The 22,984-nt window shown below is 40.2% G+C and overlaps 1 protein-coding gene across 2 annotated transcripts in view; it reads right to left on the bottom strand.

Annotated features, from left to right (window-relative positions):
* The window catches only part of PTCH1 (patched 1), a 73,971-nt gene that overhangs the window by 4,001 nt on the left and 46,986 nt on the right, over window positions 1–22,984 (bottom strand). For both annotated transcript variants that reach the window (XM_065406090.1, XM_065406091.1), the window contains 8 exons: window positions 21,486–21,604; window positions 18,510–18,909; window positions 17,676–17,985; window positions 13,330–13,472; window positions 9,539–9,722; window positions 7,649–7,929; window positions 5,947–6,084; window positions 2,262–2,404 (listed from right to left, as the gene is read on the bottom strand). In XM_065406090.1, coding sequence (XP_065262162.1) covers window positions 2,262–2,404; window positions 5,947–6,084; window positions 7,649–7,929; window positions 9,539–9,722; window positions 13,330–13,472; window positions 17,676–17,985; window positions 18,510–18,909; window positions 21,486–21,604 — 1,718 coding nt within the window. The remainder of the gene's footprint in view (window positions 1–2,261; window positions 2,405–5,946; window positions 6,085–7,648; window positions 7,930–9,538; window positions 9,723–13,329; window positions 13,473–17,675; window positions 17,986–18,509; window positions 18,910–21,485; window positions 21,605–22,984) is intronic.

Genomic DNA, 22,984 nt, shown 5'->3' with positions numbered 1-22,984 from the left:
GTAAGAGCACTCCACAATGGCAGAGCTGCATTGCAGGCTAATCTTTTGTTGAACAATTTAGCATCTCTGAATACTCTTGTTTTGCGTCAGCCAATTCAAACATAAAGGCTGAAGTACTATGGAGGACGAGGAAAGTGCACAAGTGGTTGTCCTTTCCCACCATTGAGGGCTAAGGTCTGGGATCCTTCATGAATACCAAGGTAAACCTGTCAGTAAAAGGGAAGCCTTACTAGTTGGTATTCGGCACAGCTGGAGTTCAGACTAAACTCAAGGCTGCGTTGTAACTAATGATTTCAAGGGCTCAGTCCTGGACAAATTTTTGGACAAATTTTTGGAGGGTCAGGGTGCAGGAGGAAAAGTAGGGGCAAGTTTCCTAATAACAGCGCCACTGCTGATAACATTGTTTAGTAGGCGACAAACTTTACTGCCTATGTTTCCACATCTGATCAAATATCAGATTCCTGTAAAACTACAAATATCCTGCTATTGTAAACATTTTGGAATTTTTGATCTGCATTAGCAAAATCAAGGAACCAATCTCCTTCACTAATATAAACTACCAGAACTTCATGCTGGGACATGTATCAACAACAGGCATTAAAACACATTTGCATCTCATCCATCTAACACTAGAATAAACAGGCTGATTACAAGTCTGGCCACTTAGCATATACAATGTCTGTTAATTTACTTAATCTTCCTAAACACATTGATGGGCTAAACTATCCCTTTCCGGAAGTTTGGAGTCTTCTTCACTCGCTGTAACAATGCTTCAGATTTGCTCGTTTATTTTACATTTGTCTTAGAAAACCAAGGGGAACTGAAGCCAGATTGTGCTAGAAAAAAAGAAACTGATGGGCAAAGACAAAGTTAAACAACAAAAGTTTAAAATGTGAAAGGCTCATTTTATTTGTTAAGCAAATATCAAATCCAAATTTGGAATCAAACAAGACTACATGCTGCCATTTACTATGTCATGAAAATGTGCACACTATCTGCTTATGTGTGCAATATGTACAGTATTACAACAAACATGTTACTGTAAATTTCATTCAATCTGCAGGAAAAGCCCAATCCTACAAAGTGCTCAGCATGTTATAGGAGCAGGCCCTAACTGAATAGTTCTGCCTCATTACCTCACCACCAACAAAAACTGAGACACACAGAAGACTTGGTGGAAGTTGCATTTAAGGGTACATAGTGTGTAGTTATGAAGACCATGAAGCTATAATCTATGCAATTCTTGTTAGGCACGGATATAACCTTCCTTTCCCTGCCTGCCTACACCTACACCTACACCTACACACACACACACACACACACACACACACCTAAAACTCAATAGTTAGTCTCTCAGTCATAGCCTTGACATTTTTTTTTTTTGTTAGATGACCTGATTTAGTTTACATCTATTTATCGAGCTCACTTTAGTCTCAATAGTCCAGTCATCTATCAGACCATGAATGTTTGGTCCAGCACTACCCCATTCCTGCGCTTTTTTTTTTTTTTTTGGGGCCATAGTCTGCCACAAAGAACCAGTGTTACTTCTAAGATTAGCCATTTTGCAGAGCTCCACAGGTTGTTTGGAATAGAATAGGATCCATTTCACTGCATTTCTCAAATTCCCTTCAAAAGAAAACCTTGCTCTCCTCTCATACTTGACAAATTCACATTCTTAATTAAATGCACAAGAAACAGCCTGCCTTTAGCTATAAACAGGTCCTCAGGCTTTGCTTTACAAATTTTAATACAAACGTCTATGTTCACGCTTATGGTTTCCTACATCCTAAACAGGGCTTCATTTTTTTTGTCAGTTAAAACCTGCTGCAAACTTCATACAGGGATGACAGGGGAGGGGGAGGGAAAGAGAGTGTCGGTTTCAGGATGTTTATAGTTCCTCTTGTCCCTTCCACACAAAATGCTGTACATACGAAAAGTCTGGGTTAAAGGTCAAATCCAGCTAACTACTGGACAATACTAGGTATTTGGAGCTAACTTATTTCAGAACTGAGCAAACGAGGCAATAGAGGAACCCTTTTGTTTCATTTTAGGCTGGGAGTCTAATTTTCCTGGAACTTAATCCAACGTCAGCAAAGGAAGTATTATTGCAACTAGCATGTAACAAGGAGTTAATAAAGCAGAGGTAAAGCAGGACCATGATGTAAGCATGCACAGTAGTAAAACAGCAGATACACTGAAATGACCAGACATCAAGGGTGTACTCATTTAAAAAAAACAAAAAAAGTCAAGAGATGCTTTACCTGACAATAAAATCAAACTCGGACCCTGCAAGCATTAACACTCCAAGCAGAGTAGACACAGCTCCATCCAATACTGGTGCAAACATGTGCTCCAATGCAAGGACAGCCCTGCGGTTCTTGTCTCCTATGGCGGTTAAAAATGCCTATAAAAAATAAACTCCATGTCATCATTTCTTTGTACACAGTCTTTAAAAACTCTCAGCCCTTCCCAAAGCATGCACGTTTCCCCCCCCCCCCCCGCCCCAGCTAATTACTCCAATTTACAGTTTATTAAAATATCTTTGTGGCTGCCTAGAGTTCAAGACAAGGTCTGATTCTTCAGTCATTGTATACAGCTGCTACTGAAGTCATGGGAGTGGAGTGAGGATTGATTGCAGGGTCAGGGCCACAGCAATAATTTTCTGAAACAACCCCCGCCCCACCTCATAAGGATTTTCGTTTGTTGCTCTGTTTGCCTGTTCTCACCCACAAAGGATTCGTTTAATTTTGAAAGAACTTCTCATGTAAAAATTATAAGACTACTCTTGAAGTTCTTACCTGGGCAAAACTCCCACTGATGTCATGGGAATTCTGTGGTAGCAGGGACCACATGACTTGAATTATTATTTGTTGTGGACTTGGACGTGATCCTGCAACCTTTACTCACATGCATAGTTATACTGAGTTCAGCATCCTATTAATGGGCCGTATCTTTCTGACCCTTTTTAAGCAGAATTCTCCACTGATGTCAGTGGATCTCTCCATGTGGGCACAGGACCCCATGCTAGCAGATCTTTATGCACAATCAGCCCCTAACTAAATGAGATGAGCAGGATTTGACCCAAAGTATCCAGTGGGTCTTCTCATATATACAAGCACTGCAGGACTGTGCTCTTCTTATTCTTTATAGTTATGCTCCATTTTATGCAAATATATTTACAATTTTTACTACTTCAAAACCAAACAACTATAAATCTGTCTCAGGGTTTTATCCTGCCACTCATCACTATAGTATCTGAGCACTGATGTAATTTATAGAGAATCTATCCTCCTCCCCGTGACTCCTGAGTAAGCAACTCACAGCATATAACATAGTTCAGTACTCAAGATTTATAAGAATAACAGTGAACCATGGAAAACTAATGTATCCAGGGTTAGCACATTTTATATATACATGCTCAGCTATGGATAACAAATGGATTTCCATATACAGCACAGGATATGAGCCGATGTGTACTGGACGACTCACATGAGTCAGGGCTGTGGGATCAGACCCACAACATAGTAACAAAATATATGCACTGCACATGGATAGGTGTGTATTTAAAGGATACATAATACAATGAGTGTAGTGTTGATGCAGAATTTATTTGGAGGAATTTAAAAAAAAATGAGGTCACAGCTCACAATTGGCAGAGAAAAACTGAGCCACGAGTGGATTGTGAATTTGTCTTAAACAACTACAATTAAATCTTGTATCAACACTATAAGCATTGCATATTTTGTTTATACAACACTGGTGGGGTTATTTATATTCAGTTAGTTCTATGAATGCATTGGCCAGCAGTGCTGCTATAGTTTAACATCTATTAGGTGCTTTCATTGTAAAACCCATTTTTGAAGGGTTTTATTTCCAATGTCAGTGTAGGGGAAAAAAGTGGTTTTAAGTTTGCTGGGGACTGAAACTTTACCCACATGTGATTTTATTTAGGTAAAAATGTGACATAAATTAGTTTGGTTTCTCTCTCCACTTGGAACTGACAGCCAAGCGTTTTACAATTTTGTGTTCCAATTTTTATTTATTTATTTATTTCAAAATTGTCATTTGTTTCCCCATAACATGCACCAGGTCTCTGAAACTCTCACCATCCCACCACAAGCCTTAGCAGGCTGCTTTATCTCAACAAGCCTAAATATGCTTCCAGCTGCCTGTCCCTTTTTCCTCATATTACCCCTCCATTCACAAGGACCTCTTAAATCTACTCCCTCCACCCCACTCCACTTAAAACTGAGGGCACCCCACAGTTCACTGCCATTGTGCACCTCAGCCTGCTGCACCCCTATGCTTCTGAGTTTCCAATCCTCAAAATTCCCCTCTAGTCTCTGCTGCCTTCTCACTCCCCCAGCAATGCCCTCAGCAGTTTGCATCTCCCCAACCCAAGGTTTTCTTCTGCAGTTGTGGACCACATCTAATCCCCATCTTCTGTCTCTCCAGTCTACTTCTCTTCCCCATCCCATTCTTTGAGCCTCCTGGATTCTGATGGTACTTATGAAAAACAAAAATATTAATGAATAGATATAAACCCTTCCTACAATAATTAAACTGGCCTGTCCAGACTGATTCCTTTCTATTCTCTATAGTATTGTTTCACTCCATATGGATGGCGATTCTTAAATAATCTTCTCCTGAAAAATGTATGGGAATACATGTGCTAAATGTGTGAAGAGTCCTCTCTGTATGTAACATTGGGAGTTGTGAAAACCAACCACTGTTGAGAACATGTGGGCCTAAAAAAAAATCATCAGACACTGGGAATTAATTTAAATCACATGTAACTTTGGATTAAGTAGCATATAAACTTTTTAAATCCCACATTTTCCAAATTCTAAGAAAAAAAATCTCTCATGCTATTTTCAGCATTTCAATTTGCAAACAAGTTGTTTAATCAAAAGTTAGGAGTGTGTGCTCAGAAAATAAGGCTTAAAATGGAAGTCTACATGCAACTCTAACAATAGAAATATCAACATTTCCATAACAAACCAAAATTTTCAAACTTGAACGCCAAAAATTAGGCTTTATTCCATATTTAGACACCTACATAAATGGCCTGAATTTCAATGGTGCCAGCTCTCATTGGCTTAAACGGGAGCTGCAGTTGCTTAGCACTTCAGAACATCAGGCCACTAGTTTACGTGCCTAAATTTAGGAACCCAATTTGAAAATGTTTCCAACTGCGTTTATACATTCTCTCTCTCTGTGTTTTTTCTGCATTACTCTTCAGTCAATCAATGGGAATTCTGCTTACCTATGGACTGCAGGACTGGGACCATTACTAACAACTAATATGTTCTGAAAGAAAGACACCTAATGGGAGATTTCAAAGGCAAGTGCCAAAGTACCATTGAATATTTATGGGAATGGATGCCTAACTACCATTTGTGCCTACGAAAATCTCCCCCAAAGTATTAAATTTGCCATAATAGGCAGCAACTAGACATAACAGGGAGTGCACAGTTATGTACTGTTACAAGGTCCTCTGCAGCACGTAGGGACAAAAGAAAGGCCCAAGATAGTGGTAGTGTCTGAGCTGACACTTAGAGTGTGAAGGTCTTAATAGACCTTAACAGTTCTGCTTAGTACAGATATTGATACGGATCATAGAAATACCTACCACATATTAATTGGAGACCCGTAAAGTCATATTTAAAAACACTTAAGAGTGCATTGTTGAATCCAGTCTTATTTCATGCATCATTGACTTAACAGATGGTAAGTATTCTTTCAAATCAATTATGGTCTATCAGGCAACAATCTAACTGGCACACTAACCCTTGAGCAGTATTTGAGCTTGGTTGTCTTTTGAGAATCAGATCACTCATTTGGATGCCTAAGTATGGATTTAGGAGCCTAACTTCAGGCTCCCTTTTTTAAAAATCTTGAAGAGATTTTCAAAATACTTTAAAAATGCTGCCTAATTTTACATACCAAAGCAACATGAACAGTGAATTCCACTCCTATGCCAACAGAAGCAATCAGGATGACCACAGGCACTGCACTCAGCTTTATTCCAATTAGACCCATCATGCCAAACAGCTCCACGGTCATCAGAGCCAGCACCACCACCTAAATGATTTCAAACAGCTGTTAGTAACTTCTTATACTCTATATAAATGAAGAAAAGGACTTTCAAAACAATGTGGGACTAGCAAATGCAACCCTCACAGCACTCTTTCTCTCACCTTCCAAAGGCAAGCTATTTTTCCTTATTTCATTGAATTCAATGGCAATGACCTGAAAAGAGTCAATTTAAATTATTCCCCCGGGATCCAGTGGGCAGAGCAAACATCAATTTTCCATTGGTTACCTCTTGTCAATACCATCTAAAACATAATTTATTATTCCTCCCTATCCCCATCTATCAGAATATAACTTTTCTGTTTTTTAACCCATTTCCCCAACAATATTCTCAAAAATGAAAGGAAGGCAGAAGTAGAAAAGCAACTTTTAAACAGCTGGTTTGGGTTCTTTCTGCAGAATTCATGGAGTAAGTGAAGATGACTCAAGGGCAGGTTTAAAGCCCGGAAGAAAGTGAATGCCATAATCAGCTGATGAGTGTCAGGTTACAGAGAGTCTCTTGGCTTTGAAGAAACGTAGAGGGATTGGCCTGGACAAAGCAAACAGTTAAATCTAAGGGAAAGCTTTTATTTTCTTTCATCTATCTTGTAAAAAAAATGTAGAGAGGTGGGGGGAAATCTGTGGAGTAGACTTAAAAGTTTCTGGAGCCAACAAAAAAAAAAAATACACATTTTTAAAAGAGATGGAGGACTCTAAAATAAACCCTCTTTCCCAAGAAAAATGTAAGTACTACAATAAATGATTTTATAAGCTAATGAATCATGAATGATAACATAAATTGTTTGATTGAGTGCTATGAAAAATATTCTAGACTAAACATTTACCTTTTAACATACCTGTTGCACAAATGTACAGTACAAAAACTAGTGACTGCTCTGTGCTTTTCTACTTCTGGCATTTTATAAGCTATACAATAGTTTATGGAATTTAAACACAGGAACATCATAATTCAATTTAACATGAATGTTTATTACAAGGAATTCATGAAGGAGTATTCTGTATCATTTATAATTTTACTGCTCTTTCTCCTTAAAGACATACTTACACTCCTTTTTCAGTGTGCATTGTACAACTGTTCACCTATCCATACTTCCTTCTTATCCTTCTAAGATTCACATCCAGAAGATAGTACAGTAATTTACTGTTTATGGGCAAGATGTAGAAATAAGAAACTGCCATGAAAAATAATTTTGTTTGATTTAAAAAAACTTGGGGGTGCGGGGAATGTAGAATTTTTTTAATAGCTACTTAAAAATTCCAATTTTCCTCCATGCTTCATTTCTCATGTTCATGAGTATCTGAGCAGGGGCAAAAGTTTAGTTATGTTTATAAGAAAGCTTTAAAGCTACCAGAGTGTGGTCAAAAGATTAAGGTTATTAAGGGTTATACCTTTACCATGAACCCTACCCCCTCAAGTTGAATAAATATATCATGAATGATGCAATATACATACTCCACCAGAGGCCCAGACATAAACAAAACCTTTCTGACTGCAGCAAGAGCTAGGCTGAAAGGAATTTGCCTTTAACAAAGAACCTTATAATAAACTTACAATGATCCCAGCCGTCCAGGGGTTCAGGAGAAAGAGGGCACACACCAGAAATGTGCAAGCCAGAACCACGCTAATAGACAAGAGGAGCCAGTGACGAAGCCCAATGTACTGTTCCCAAAAAAGAAATGGGTATCCATTTGGGTAGCTGGGGACCCCAAGGCTGGTGTAGTTGTTACAGATAGCTCTCACTTTCTCAATAGCTTCCACAAAGTCAGCAGTTTCACGCAATCCATTGAGGTAGAAAGGAAACTGAGCATATTCAATGGGCTCAGCTGCTGGAACTAAGAGAAAGATGATAATGTTTAAATACAGATTGTAAAGGAAGAAAAAACAATATGCAGAGAAATAAATATGATTAAAGCACTTTGTTTTCTGTGGAAAAGTGTTAAATTTGAGTCACAATTAATTACTTTGTTTAAACTCCAGAACTTCTGTGGCTACTTTAAAAACTCTAATCACAACAGATGACTATATTTCACACCTTGCAGTGTAATTCAATTATTACACTGTACATCATACTCAAGACCAGCTTGATGATATTATTTAATGTAAATGGGTATCTAATATTATATATATGAATTACTGTGGCACCTATCACTTTATTATCTGTCCATAGTACTCTGTATGTAATGTAAAATAAACAAAAGGGCAACCTTCTCAAACACTTCTCCCTATATTTTAAATATTTTGTTTGAAAAAAAATTAGTTTCAGATAAAACTGTTACTCCTGTTTTATGCTGGTGTAACTCTTGTGAAGTCAACATATATTTATCTAAAATCAATGGAATTAAACTGGTTCTAAACTAGATTTATGCAGTGGTGAATCAGGCCTTTCTATTTTGTAATTCTTCAGTTGTCTATTTTAAAAGCCACTATCCATACAAAAAAAAAATAAAATAAAAGGTAAAAAAAACCCTTAACAGTAATGGCTTATTGAGGAAATACATAACATTTTATCCTTTAATGATCTGACAAACTTAAATTTTCCATGCTTCTTTTTGAATGTAACGCTAAGTCTACTGTAATACCAAAAGAAAAAAAGAGTCTTCCACAACAAGCATTTAGTTACTGCCGCTGTGTGTTCCAGACCCTGCAGGGTCATTCAGTTGACTTGCTAAACATGATTTGCCCTATTATAATCTCAACTATAAATTTTCATTAAGACAAGACTTGGCTGACTGCCACAAAGCTCTAGGGTTCGGATACAGTGAAGCACAACTTGCTTGTTATCCAATCGCATTTCCAAGAGAACCAATCCTCTCCTTCCCCTTCCATCCCTCAGTAACCAACTAGCAATCCACCCAATAAATCCAGTGTAAAAGCAAAGAAAATCAACTCGTGATTACCATTCATAATGTAAAAAGGTGAATGGGAGCAGGTGGAAAGGAAGGATGACACTCTCTTACACTGACTTCTCCCCTACCCAAACAGCTCTAGCACAATACAGGTATGGGTGGCTTATATGAATGACCTAACTTGCCAAAAAATTCTTCCACATTAGGGTGACAAATTTAGGATAAACATGATATAATTTTCAATGACGAAACTCTGGAATGGCAAAGGCAGAATGTTATGCACTCTGAAGGTTTCCCTTGCATACAAAATTAACAAGCAGTGTTAAAAAGAAATGTCTAATGCAAGTTTTAGAGCTTAGATATAAACTATTATACAACTAATTATTCAACATGATAAAGTCCTGCAGTGGTACCACATTATACTATATTACACAACTGCATCTGTCTCCCGAAGTTTTAAAGTAACACAATATATTGTTCTGTTTATGCTTCTGAGACCTGTACAGTGTCAAGTAACTAGAGAGTTACTGGGCCTTTAAGGAAGGGGTGAGGCACTTATATAAACTATAAGACATTAAGATTAAACGTTACTTACTTCTCAGCCTTGTTTCTGGCATATAGTCTGCTTTGTCATGGACCCATTCTGGACGGTGAGGCCGGATGTTGGCTTGAGAGGCAGCATAGGCCACGGGGTCATTGCTAACCCAGGCTGTCAGGTAGATGTAGAAAGCATTTGGGTTAATGATTCCATCTGCATCCACCAGACGCTGTTTAGTCAACTGCAAAATGGGAAGATTAGAAGCCTTTCAGAAAGGGGTTTTGCTTTCAGAGCTCTTGCTGCAAAGCTTTGAACAAAAAAGACTGGAATATGCAACACACATACAGAATCATTTTTTTTGTGTGTGACTTCACATTAAGTGACTAAACAGACTATTGTTTGAGAGTGAGCAAATATCTAAATATCTGTATTGAATTTTAGAAAAGTGTTTTGTTTTATTTTGTGAAAAGCATATAATATTTATTATAAACATTAAACCAGCAGATGGTTCCAGAATAGACTGAACCAATTAAATCTGAATTCTAAGAGACTGTCTACAGCCAAGGGGGGAAAATGACCAAGTTGGAGAAACATATTTAAAGGAGGGGGGAAAAAAAAATCTGGCAAGAGTCCCTATACACGTCTGTGTGCAGTTAACCTCTGTTGTTAACACTGAAGGAAATGCCACCCAGTAAATGGAGGAGAGCTATAAAAATAAAACAACATCTGTATAAATTTTGCTAACACTTGCCTCCTATGACCTATGTATTCAGAAAATGCCAAGCGCCAAGAAAGTAGACGAGTGCACTGTGCGGCTTGGGTCATTGTGGGCAAATGTATTTGTGGCGTAAACAGCAGTGGTGTATTTCCAGGGTTTTGTAGCCAAATATTACCCAGCCAGAGGATGTCTTGGATGAAAAACATTATGATTTTTTTGTTTTGTTTAGTTTAGTTTAAATTCTGGCCTGGCTCCAGTTTCAGGTCTTTTTAATGAAATGAAAAACAACAGTGACAGCAGTTTAAAAAAAAAGCTGGATTCCAAAGATCTGGATTCAATTAATCCACAGGATATGCAACAACTATATGTCTTCAAGCTGTCTTTGGAATTGCACAGTACAGCTCACAGCCCCTGTGGGTGCACCACACTTTTCTCCCTCCCAGGCACAGGAAATTATATCAGCAGCTATGGTCCAATCACATTTGTTCCATGATGTACCTGGTACACACTACCAAACAAAACTACTTGGGCATCTCACTTAAGTTTCCTCTTCAACTCCCCTCTTTTGCTTAATTCCTAACTCAAACTCCTGTCCGACTTGACAGCATGCTGCATGTTGCTGTAAAGCACTGTGTTTTATACACCATAGTAACTATGAACAATGTAAATCTGTCACCTTTAATGCCAACAAAAAAAGAAAGACAATAAACAGAGCTGCCGGGAAGATCATTAGAGTGGCTATTTTTTGCCTGAAAGTACAGAAAGTCAGCTATAGTTCTGAGAGAAGAGAATCTAGGCTACTACTGTATTTTTTTCTGAACTGCCTTTTAAAAGTCTAATTTTAATATAAACAAACCGTCAAAAACACCGGGCTTTGTCTTCCAAATGTGATCATAATAAAAATCTGCAAATACAACTGTATGCTATTATGTACCATATAGAAAGGAGCTCTGATATGTTCAGGTTGCTTAATGAACTGAGAGTCTCAATTCTAGTACTGCCTTTACATTTAGGGTACATCTGCATTTGAGCTGGGAGGTGTAATTCCCAGATCACGTAGACATACCCATGCTATCTCTGCTCAAGCTAGTGCGCTAAAAATAGCAGTGTATCCAAGGTAGTACAGACAGCAGCTTGGGCTAGCCACCCAAATATGTACCCAGGGAGTCAGAGTGGTACATATTTGGGTCATAGGCGTGTGCACAGGGTGTGCCGGGTGTGCCCGGGCACACCCTAATGCAGGGGTGGGCAAATGGCCCCCCTCTCCAGGCGCGGCAAGCCGCGGGGTCTGCGCTTCCCGGACGGAGAGCCCGGCCGAGCGCAGCAAGCTGCCGGCCCCTCCCCCGCCTTTCTCCCTCCCCATGAGTCCTGCCGCCGCACGCGCAGCGCTGCGCTCTGGGGGCCGGGGCTGCACGCTCCCGCGGGGCAGCGTTTGGCTCCGCAGGGAGGTTAGGAGCCTCATCTCATGCCATGGTAAGGAGTCCAGGGCCAGGGGGGTTGGATAAGGGGTGGGGGGAGTCAGGCGACAGGGAGCAGGGTGGGTTGGATGGGGGTGGGATCCCAGGCAGGGGTGTTAGGGATGGGGGGTCTCTGGAGGGGGCAATCAGGGAGCAGAGGGGGTTGGATGGAGCATGGGAGTCCCCGGGTCTGTCAGGGGGCGGGGGGTAGATAGGGGTCAGGGGACAGGGAGCAAGGAGGGTCCTGGGGGGGCAGTTAGGGTGGGGGGGCCTCTGGAGGGGGTGGTCAGGGGACAAGGAGCTGGGGGGGATTGGATGAGTTGGGAGTTCTGGGTGGGGGCTGTCAGGAGGCAGGGGTGTGGAGAGGGGTTGGGGGAGGCAGGGAGCAGAGGGGGTTGGATGGGTCGGGAGTTCTGGGGGTCCTGTCAGGGGGCGGGGAGCGGTTGGATAGGCGTGCGAGTGGATAAGGGTCGGGGCAGTCAGGGGACAGGGAGGGGGTAGGGTCCTAGGGGGGCAGTCAGGGGACAAGGAGCAGGGAGGCTTAGATAGGGGGTGGGGTCCTGGGGGGCAGTTAGGGGCAGGGGTCCCAGTAGGGGGTAGTCAGGGGACAAGGAGCGGGGGGGTTGGGGGTTCTGAGGGTGGCAGTCAGGGGGCAGGAAGTGGGAGGGAGTGGATGGGGCAGGGCTAGGGCGGGGCTCCCTGGGTGCACACCCTAATGAAATGGGCTGTGCATGCCTATGATTTGGGTGACTAGCCCAGGCTCCTGCCCGCACTAATTTCTATTTTTAGCATGCTGGCTTGAGTACAGCTAGTGTGGGTATGTCTATGTGAGCTGGGAATCACACTTCCCAGCTCAAATGTCGATGTACCCTTAACTCATGATAGTGCAGGAGTACTATCGTTGGGGTTGCCAATTTTGGTTGGATGTATTCCTGGAGGTTTTATCACATGACATAATCTTTAATTAAAGATTACTCTTTAATTCCTGGAGACTTCCGGACAATCCTGGAGGGTTGGCAGCCCTTACTATAGTATATTATGGCTCCAATACCCTTTCACCCACCCTTCCTAAAAAATGTCTCTTAAAAATGTGTCTTTCCATTCAAATTGTTGGGAGCAAACTGAGTAGATGGGAATCTACATTTTAAGATATCTATTCACCAGTCACAAAAATAAAATAGAGGACGACCGTATATGACTGATTCTTCACATACTTTGGTGTAAATCAGGTGCAATTCCACTCAAGTCAATGGAGTTCAATCTGATGTAAAATTGGAGAAGAATCAGGCCACGCAAAGCTCAATCCTGCCTTCATATACAAGGATGCAGCTCCTATTGTGTTCAATGGGAACTGAGCTCATGCATTTAAGAGCAGAACTGGGCTCAAAAAATATTAAGTATGCACCACCTAGTATTTCATAAAGATAGACATTTGTGACGGTTGCTTCTGAATATTACAGAATGCAGGCTCGATCCTGCAGTCTTACTCCCATGAGTATTCCCACTGAAGCAAGTGACACTATTCATGTGTGTGAGAACTGCAGGATCAGCTTTATAAACTCAACAGATACTAAAAAAAACCAACTAAGTATTCCCCATTTCTTCTACAACTCCCACTAGTTTGTGCATTTCCACATAAACAGGTATGGTCACACTGACGTACGGGACAGTACCTGACTGATGTCGATGGGCTTGTCGCGGTTGCCTGTTTGCACCAGAAGTTTGTAGGCCAGAACAGCATCATCAGATCCATTTTTATAACTGTTGTATGTGATTTTCCCAGTTTCCCAGTCGCTGTCAAATGCATCTTGAAGACCTACGGTGAGTTGGGAAAGGGGTGGGGAAGATTAAACATGCCGATAAGAAACCACCCTTTAAACAAATTACAGTTGGGAGAATCAAAAGTAATTACTCTTTTTACATATATATCTATTTTGGGCCAGCCTGTAGCTTTCCTAATGAAGCTTCAGGATGATGTAAACCCACCCCCAGTCTCATGCTCACTGCGTGGCTGTGTTAGGGCTCTCCCCACATTATGGCTGGAGTGCAGATGCACAGAGTCCAAGCTAAGGTCCGCTACAATCCCTCACCCTCCGTGAAGGGGGTGGCAAGAAGGAGGAGCCTTGGCTTTTGGAGCTGGCTAGCAGAGATGAGCTAGTGAGAAAGTGGGTAAGTAACCTGCACTCAGAACAGAGCTGCAGTAACCCACTGCTCCCAGGAGTCAGTGGGGAGCCGGGAAGGGATTATGACTTGGGGTCACAATTCCTTCTCCTGGTGGCATAGCTCCACATTGCCCCATTCACACGGCTAGGAGTTAGGTGACAACCTAGCACTCTGTAAACCGAAAGACGAGGATTCACTGAAGCCTTTATTAATAAACTACAGTTGTGCAATGCTAATATTTTTTTTAAAATGTGTATCTCCACTCTTCGCAACCCCTGCCCCCACACATTACTGAAATCTCACCCGACGCTGAATGGCACCAAAACAGAAACTCCATTGACTACCATGGAGTTAAATCAGGAAGGAATTTAATCCATTATCTAAAAAGAAACACACTCCCCATACTGTTCTCCCCCCCTCCCCCCGCCTTCATGAGATGCTGGCGAAGCACATTAGCACTCTCATTAACTGTCTTGTGCTACTGCAGAGCGCTAAAGCAATAGGCTCTATGATATAGAAATTCCACTGCAAGGGGGAAAATAAAACCACACTCAAACTTTCAACTTCAAACAACAACTCAGCTGCTTCTTGAGCACAGCGTGAGTGAACACGATTTTGTCAATTTGTTCCATCTGTTCAACTTGTGTAGCTAATACAAGTCGTGGGATCTGCTGCCAGCACGTGTAAAGATCACAGCCAACACCTATTCACTCTCAACTGTTATTTTCCTCTTTGCCACCCTTTCAGGGTGGGAAGGGGGGGAGAGGAAAGGGGGAATACCTCACAGCACAAATTTGGATCAGATTTAGAACAGGAAGCCACAATCCAATGCAAGGAGGCTCTTTGAAAACAGATGACAAACCGCATGTCCTGGGAAGGGAAGGAAAAGCAGAGGGGCAAAAAAAAAAAAAAAAAAAAGCACCGACCCACCTCACAGCTGCCCTGAGAGGTTGTAATCAAAACCATCATTACAGAACTGATAGGTTAGCTACAGCTGTAAAGAGATAAGAGTGTTGGAAGAGAAAACATGACCTAAATGACACACAGCCTTAGGGCCTGAGTGCTCATTCTCCTTTACAAGTGCTTACCCCTCCCCCTGGAAAGTTGCCTCCCATGCAGACATCCATAATCATACTCCCCCCTTCCCCCACTAAAGCCAACAGGTTCAGAACAAAGCAATAAAGCAAGCCTTCTAAACCCAGCTCAGACAGTACTCCAGCCCCTTGCCCAGAACAAAGGGAGACCATTTAACACCAGATACTCTAACATCATCTAAGTAACTCCAAAGCATGCAATATGAAAGGTCTGTTTGTTGGGCACTCACAGTGGGCAAGATATAACTTAGGAAGTGGAAAAATACAAATCTCTCCTTCCTGAAAACAGGTTTATTCCATTAAAACCTCCAGTGAAATGGTTATAAGCACCGGTTGTGTTATCAGAATAGTAATGTAAAAGAGCATGTTGGGAGTTAAAGGAGGGTTGTTCAAGAAGAACGTGGGAGAGGAGGAGAGACCACCAAAGAAAAGACTGACTTGTAAGTTATGATAAACATAACTTTCCTTGGTAAAGTGAGCACAAGATGCTATGCTAAACAAACAATATTTGGGGCCAGAGTTTTCAGATTAATAAATGCTTCATACAAAGGGGACAACTAGATACACAAATAACCAGAATTAGCCATTTGCATTCAAAAATTATTCAACTTGTGCTTTTTGTGATTTTACATAACTAACCTGCATGAAAATCTGGTCTTTTCCCCCTCCCTTTATACTTAAAAAAAAAAAATGGATCTTCGCCACAAACTCCAAATCCATTTTGAATATTTTATGACTTAGATGGCTTATTCCCTTTATGTTTTTACTGGAATAGGCACAAGTACCAGCACCAGTTTCTTATTATTGAATCGGTACATTGCTGAGATCTAGAGATGTCAGAAAGAGTACCTAAGAAATCATCTTTAGGTGTGTATAACTTCTTAATGATTTCAAAATCGCTAAAACTTACAGACCACCAAAATTACCATGACACTTTTAAATAAATAAATAAAAGTTGTGAATTCAAAGGAAAATATCTTCAGTATGAGCAGGTCATACCAACATTTAAGCTACACATTAAAAGTACAACCAAAAAACTAGTATGTTTTAAAAATAATTGTGATCAGCAAAATCTTTCGGAACAGAAAGATAAAGCAACTTGGTGGTGCCTTCCTTTGGAAAAGCTATACAAATGAAGGCAATTTTTAAAATGGTATATGCAGGAACATAGGAACATAAAATTTGTCACATGAAGCAGTGACCTATGCTTGAAGCTTCACACAAGGAAGGTGAACCCCCTCCCTCCAGAGTGCATCTGGCCAGTTTTGCCATACTGTACATGAGATGTTGGGGATGAGGGAATGAATTCCTTCCTGACCCATGCGAAGAGCAGGCACTGTGAAGCACAGTGTAGGATTACCCTTTGGAAAACAAGTGTAATTATAAGTCAACGGGGAATATAAATTACCTCATTTACATCCAGTCACTTATATACACAAAGTTCACATTTCCAGTTCTAACTGAAATTATTAAAACGTTAACTCCTTTCCTTGATATTTTCAGATAAAAGAGAAAGTGCTTGCATTATTGAAAATCAAGGAGCAAGACAACGTTTTAAAAGATTTTGTGGAAGACTGAAGCCATATAACTCCACTGAAAATAAATCAGTGGGAGTCTTGTATGGCTAACGCCAAGCACAATACTTTGATAAAAAATGCTTCTGTTCACATGCTATTGTTACCTACTAAATCCACCGTGCAAATATTTAGGTGCCTACCATATTCAGCCTGCAATCTGTGCATTGACTTCCTAGTGAAGTCAATGGGAATTATCACTGTAGTTCAAGCACATGAAATAGCCTTAGTTTGCCATTAGAAAGATCATATCATGTTCTCTAACATACAATCACATCATTCTGATACAATTCCACCGGCTTTCCATTCATTCCAGGATCCAATTTAAAACTGTCCCTCTTCCTTGTTTTTAAAAAGCTGCATGGACCTGTTCCAGCCAGCTTATCTGGCCTTTGCTCTCTTTTTACTTCCTTTTTATTCCACTCACTTAGTCTTGGATCTAGCTAGCACAATATAAGAATTAGGTATTATTATTTATTATTACTATCTGCTCCTTCATATAATTGCATTAGTATAGGTGTGAGAGCTTTCTCTAGTATAGGTCTTAGATCCCTCTCCTTCATCAACACTCCAAAATCTTAAAACATCTCCTTTGCCTACACTGCTTAATGTTTTTCTCCTTCTATTTTAATCTACACAATATAGTTGTTTTATATTAGTTGTACAGTTCTTCCTTCTAAATGTCAAGTGATAGTCACATTTATGACCTAAAAAACAAACAAATAAAAATACTAGAACTTTTATGCACATGTTTTCTAGAAACTATTGGCTACATTAGTAGTGTGTAAACAGTTATGGGAAAGTTTAGACTGTCTCCATAGTTCAGCACAATTTATTTTTCAATTGACTAATACTTCCTAAAAGACTTTCCAACATAAAGATGGGAGAGGGAGATGCATTTCTAGGCAGAATTTGATGACCCATAACTAAGAAATGTTAAATTTGCTGTAATGTTACTGTTTATTTTCAGTACTAAAGAATAAATTGTTTCAGAATAAATTACTATAATAATCCTACGCACTTGGCCCCTGATCCAACAAAGCACTTAACATGCTTAACTTTAAGCATATGAATACTCCCAACTGAAGCCAACGGGACTGCTCATGTACTTGAAGTTAGGTCTGTGTTAAAAACACAGGCACAAAAAGACACCAAACCCCTCTATTAGCCATTCAGCAATTTTCTTACCTTGCAGCCAGTCTCGAAAGTAGTGCAACCACATTTTGGGAAGCTGCTTATTTTCCTCCAACAAAACATATGTAACATTGCTGAAACTTTTGTGAAGGTCATAAAGTAAGTGCTGGATGTTGGGGTAGTCTGCGTTCTGTGTCACTATATACATGTTGTAGAAGGAGAAGTACTTGAATTGTGCAGCAATAAAGTCATATTCTCGGGTTTCCCGTGGTACAATGTCTGTGAGATCCAGTCCATCTCTCACCCGGGTAGTACCGTAAAGACTGACACCAAGTAAACCCAGGAAAAGGAAAATAACCACAACCTGCAATAGAAAATGGAAATGCAGTAAGTCCCATGTTTCTAAAGAAAAGACGCTGCTTAGGGCACATTAGAGGAATTACTTTGAAATTTACTTTTTTAGTATCATGCTTTTAACCCTTACACACGATGCACCCTTTCTAATTCCTATTATAGTCAATGGGAGTTGGACCATGCTCTAGACATTTTAAAGGGAACAAAAGTTAGAAATCTATTTTTAACTTATTTTCACTGTTTACAAACTTATATTACAGATGCCAGTGTTTCCCTTCACTCAAAATCTGTGTAATAAAAATACTGTCACTGGACCCATTAGTAAGTTGAAAGTCTTCAAGTCTGAAATGAGCTCTAAGATTTTAGAGCTCATTTAAGAATACATATTCCAAAATGAATCTCTGCCTGTTGGCAGTGTAATTTACCAAGCTCTAATGTGGTAACTCATATTGCTCCAAAATACAAAAGTCCTTTCCTCTTGGGCAAGGGAGAAATATGTATTTTTGTAAAACGGATGTGCATTTTGCAGGTTACCTTGGCTTTTGGTTTTAGCAGGAATGGAGCGTAATGCTTTTCGGCAAAAGATGAGAGCGTCCATTTAGTACAGGGTGGCTCAAGACAATGCATGTTCGAGTCTGAAAACTGGGAAAGCAAATCCCTTGTCGAGCTTGTGCTTTCTGGGCTCTGGCAGCTGAGGTTATCCTGTGTCACTGTGACTGGCTGCACAGATATTTCTGAGCGGGGCTCTGCTGTGGTGTAGTACACCTGGGTATGAGGGTCATATTCTGTGCGCAGCTGCACTGTAGATTGCATTGTAATCTGAGTTTCATGTGCAAAACTGTGACTGCTGTAGGGTGGTGGAGGGCTGTAGCGAGTGTTATCATTATCTGCATATGCTTGAGGCTCAATCTGAATCACTCTGCTAGTACATGGACTGAAAGAGAAGAGACAAACATCCATTTACACTCATATACATTTTCATTTTCATCAGACTAGACAGGGTAGTCTTTATGCATGTACAACTAATAATAGTTTTTTATACTTTAGTTATATATAATTTTTTGATGAAGGTTTTGTTTTGCACTTTAAGGAAACATTTTGCTAAACATGGGTGAAGAGAAGGTGCCTACATAAATATATGTGTATCTCTTGTGCCTACATAAAACAAAAACCAGATACCAATGTTTGTGTGAGGAAACTAGCATTTGTTCACACAAGCCAGTTAATTACACATGCAAATCAGGTAGCTAGGCATGTAGTTCCACAATTTGCATATACCGACATGGATTTGGGTTTGCATCTGTTGTAACCATAGTAAAGATTAAACTATTCAGAAGAGTAAAACGTAAATACACAATGAACTGAGTTCTCTTGTTAGAGCTATTAAAGGTTATAATTTCAAATCAATCAGCTGTTAAACATTTGGGCCTTCTCATTGGAAACAGTTTGAAAATACTTGCCATACGCTGATTGCATGTTGTAAAAAATGAAGTAAGCATAAATGAAGATTAATTTCCAGAACAGGAGGGCAACATGATGAGACAAAATTACAGAAGTATTTTCTTCAAGCACTCAGTTTTAGAGTATCCTCTACAAAACATGGCAGCTATCTAGTTTACAAGGACAAAGATGGACCTCGCATAATCAAAGACAAACTTTTTTTCTTTAAGTGTGGGGAGAAAATAAACATGGTATGAAGCATTGATAATAGAACAACAGTATCAGAAACTTGTCATTGAAGTTACATAAATACAAAAAGATTTTCAGAATGCTGCCTGCCAAAACAAATCAAAATTGCATTAGGTATCTATATGTATAGGTAAGTAGATAGGCCCAGATCTTGATCTATGTTTTGTGCCACTTAGATGGGGAAGTAAATAGCAGCTGTGGGTACTTGGTACTTCTAAAAATCAAACTCAAAAATGGAGGACCCAAAGTTAGTGAAAACTTTGGGAAGTTTTGGTCTAAGTAACTTCCCCAACATCACACACTGAATCTATGGCAAAGCCAGGAATAGAACCTAAGCTCTGGGTTCGCAGTCCCTTGCTTCAACCACTCCCTGTACCCTGAAAACAAAGCTAGAGATGACATGGCACGTTCTCCCTTTTATAGAAAGGTTAAATTGTGTCTGGTCCTTAGTGGGTGTGCAAAAGGGAGAGGATGCAAGGTGACTTCTCCTCTGCACAAACCAAATGCAATGGGAGGGGAACTGTAGTCAGTGCTTCAGACTAGCTCCCCCAGTGACCAGGGGCACTGAAAGCCATTGAACAAAAATGTATACCCTGTAAACGATGGAGGTCGTGCATTCAGTTGCTATTATTACTTCAAGCCAGGGGTGCTGATGTACCGCAGGAACCCCTAAGTTCCAGCATCCCTGCCAGTGACTCTAGCCTTTCCATGGGCTCTGCTCCATAAGCATTTGCCACAAAGCTGGCTCAGTGCATGCGGGAGGTAGGGAGGGGGGCAGAGTTCATGCTGCACCCATTTCCTGGACGGTGGAGCTGATGCTGCAGTCTGATCACTAAGGGCTTGTCTACACTATGAGAGTTACAGCGGCATAACTATGGTGCTGCAGCTGTGCCTCTGTCACCTCATAGTGTTAACTCTCACTGCAGCAATAGAAGGGATTCTTCCATTGCTGTAGTAACTCCACCTCCCTGAGTGACAGAAGCGAGGTTGATGGAAGAATGCTTCCGTTGACCTTGCCAAGCCTACAGCAAGGTTTTAGGTCGGCTCAACTGTGGTGCTCAGGGATATGGATTTTGTACACCCATGAGTGCCATAGCTATGTCACCCTAAATTTTATGTGTAGACCAGGCCTAATTCTGTCCACGTCTGTCCTGCTGTGGCATGGCCCTCTTAGCACCTCTCTCAGCCCTACAAAGAGCTGTACCCTTAAGTCACTTCCCAATTCTAAACTTTTGGAAGATTTTTTCCCCGTAATGTTTAAAGGTTTCCATGTATAACAGTAATAATTATATAGAGCTGACGATAACTTTAAGTACAAGTGATGCCTTGGGGCCCTCACATTTTGGCCGGTCCCCGAGAGAAACACCCAAAGTGGAATTAACTCTTGCCCCACCCCAACCCGCCACCCTTCTACTTCAGCACATGGGCCTCTCTTTGGGATCCTACAAAAATCATAAAAACAGTGAACTAAACACTTGTGGATATTCTCAAAGCATGGGTCTGCTACAAACTTCTGGAAAGTTATGCTCCAAAGAGTAAAATGAGTGTGTGTGGCACAGTATGTATGGAACAGAGAGAGCACTGTTTATTGTTTTACATCTGCTCAGGCAGAAAACCAAGATAGCAAACATGCTTCACCTGTTAGCAATAAAATCATGCTGACAACATGCTACTATGGGCCTGATCCTGCAGTCCTGAAGCATGCAGAACTCCTGCTCACTGCAGTGGGAACTATTCACACAGAAGGGTTGCTGTCAGAGCCCCAAGCGTTAACCACAAGGAGATTGTCTGATACAAAGTAACACTCCCAGATAGCCTCACCTTGTAAAGCAGCAGAATATATCCAATCTCCTGTCCTCCCGACGGTAAAGGTCCATGCTTAGAATAGCAGGAAAAATTAGCAGAACCATGGCAAAGTTGAATACCACAACAACAGCAGCCTAGAAACCAAGCGGAGGTAAAGAGATGTCATCACTAAGCTTCATGCTTTTAGGACACAGGCTTAAAAAGCTTACAAACTCCTTTCAATTCCAACATGTCTATCCATTTGTCATGTCAGCTCAAGAGTACATTCAGACTTTAGCCTGGGGGGCTGAGAGAGGTATTTTTACATTCCTATTTCATTGTGGTGAGTCAACTGTATTTAATTAAAGTCTGTAATATTAAATTTTATATTGTTCTTATGTACGTCCACCAAGACATGGTGATGGACATATTTTAAAACTGAAAAAATAAATACAATAAATTATATTTTTGCGAGAGAATTGTATTATTGCCGTTTTAATAATGCAGAAAGAAAAAAAAACAGCCTGGGGTTAAAATTGTAGCTATCAATTTGAAGGTTATGAAGTCATTTAGCTACCACTATAATATTACAGAATAGTGTTAAATCAATAATGGAAAAAGCTCTAATTAAACTTTAATGAAAATGCTAAATGTAGTAATGTACTACTCATTTGATGTAATTAGCTAAATTCCAGCTATAAAAAACAGAGTAATATTTCAGGATTATTTATAGAACTCCCCCACTCAAGTTTAATACAGTTTGATTAATGAGCCAACTTTATTAAAATAACTATTTAAAATGGAACAAGGATATTAAATATTAATTTTAAAATGAAAATTTAAATTCAAATCTCAACTGTTCCCTTACGTATTACACATAAACACATAGGGTGTAGCACATATTATTGTTATTTATTTGTTCTGTAGTAGTGTTCAGAAGATCTGCCATGGACCAGAACCCCATTGTGCTAGGTGCTGTCCAACACAGAACAAAAAGTTGGACCCTGCCCCAAAGAGCTGACAATCTACAATCATGAAATGATAAGTGACATGAACAATGGGATTCCTTTACCCGATTAGAGGGTAAAGAGTAAATTAAAATACACATCCAAAACCATTCTCTAAAACACATTAAATACTATGAATGACCACAAAAGATACCATGAATAATGGAAGGTCTGGGGGCGGGGATGGAAGAACAGCATGTAGAGAAAGAAGAAATTAACCCAGAAAACAAATCCTCATTTCAAACTCAAATGAGCAAAATGTTCAAAATTATTCTGAAAAAAAAAAAATCAATAAGAAACAACATTAAACTCTTTGGGTACGGCCTAAGTTACCAACGACATATAAGAAGCATGTTACTCTACCATGGCTCAATATGTGTGCCTCAATCTAAGGAAATGGCATAAATGGATGACATGTTCTTGCCTGCCTCCCCCATGTAACTTCTGAGTTGTATGCAATTTTGGCCCAAATTTTCAAAAATGGTCACTAACTGAATTTCGCGGGTTTTGAGTGCCCAAATTGCTACA

Source organism: Emys orbicularis, chromosome 6 (assembly GCF_028017835.1).
Source record: "Emys orbicularis isolate rEmyOrb1 chromosome 6, rEmyOrb1.hap1, whole genome shotgun sequence".
In the NCBI taxonomy this organism is placed as follows: domain Eukaryota; kingdom Metazoa; phylum Chordata; order Testudines; family Emydidae; genus Emys; species Emys orbicularis.
This window is presented reverse-complemented; position numbering and strand designations above follow the sequence as displayed.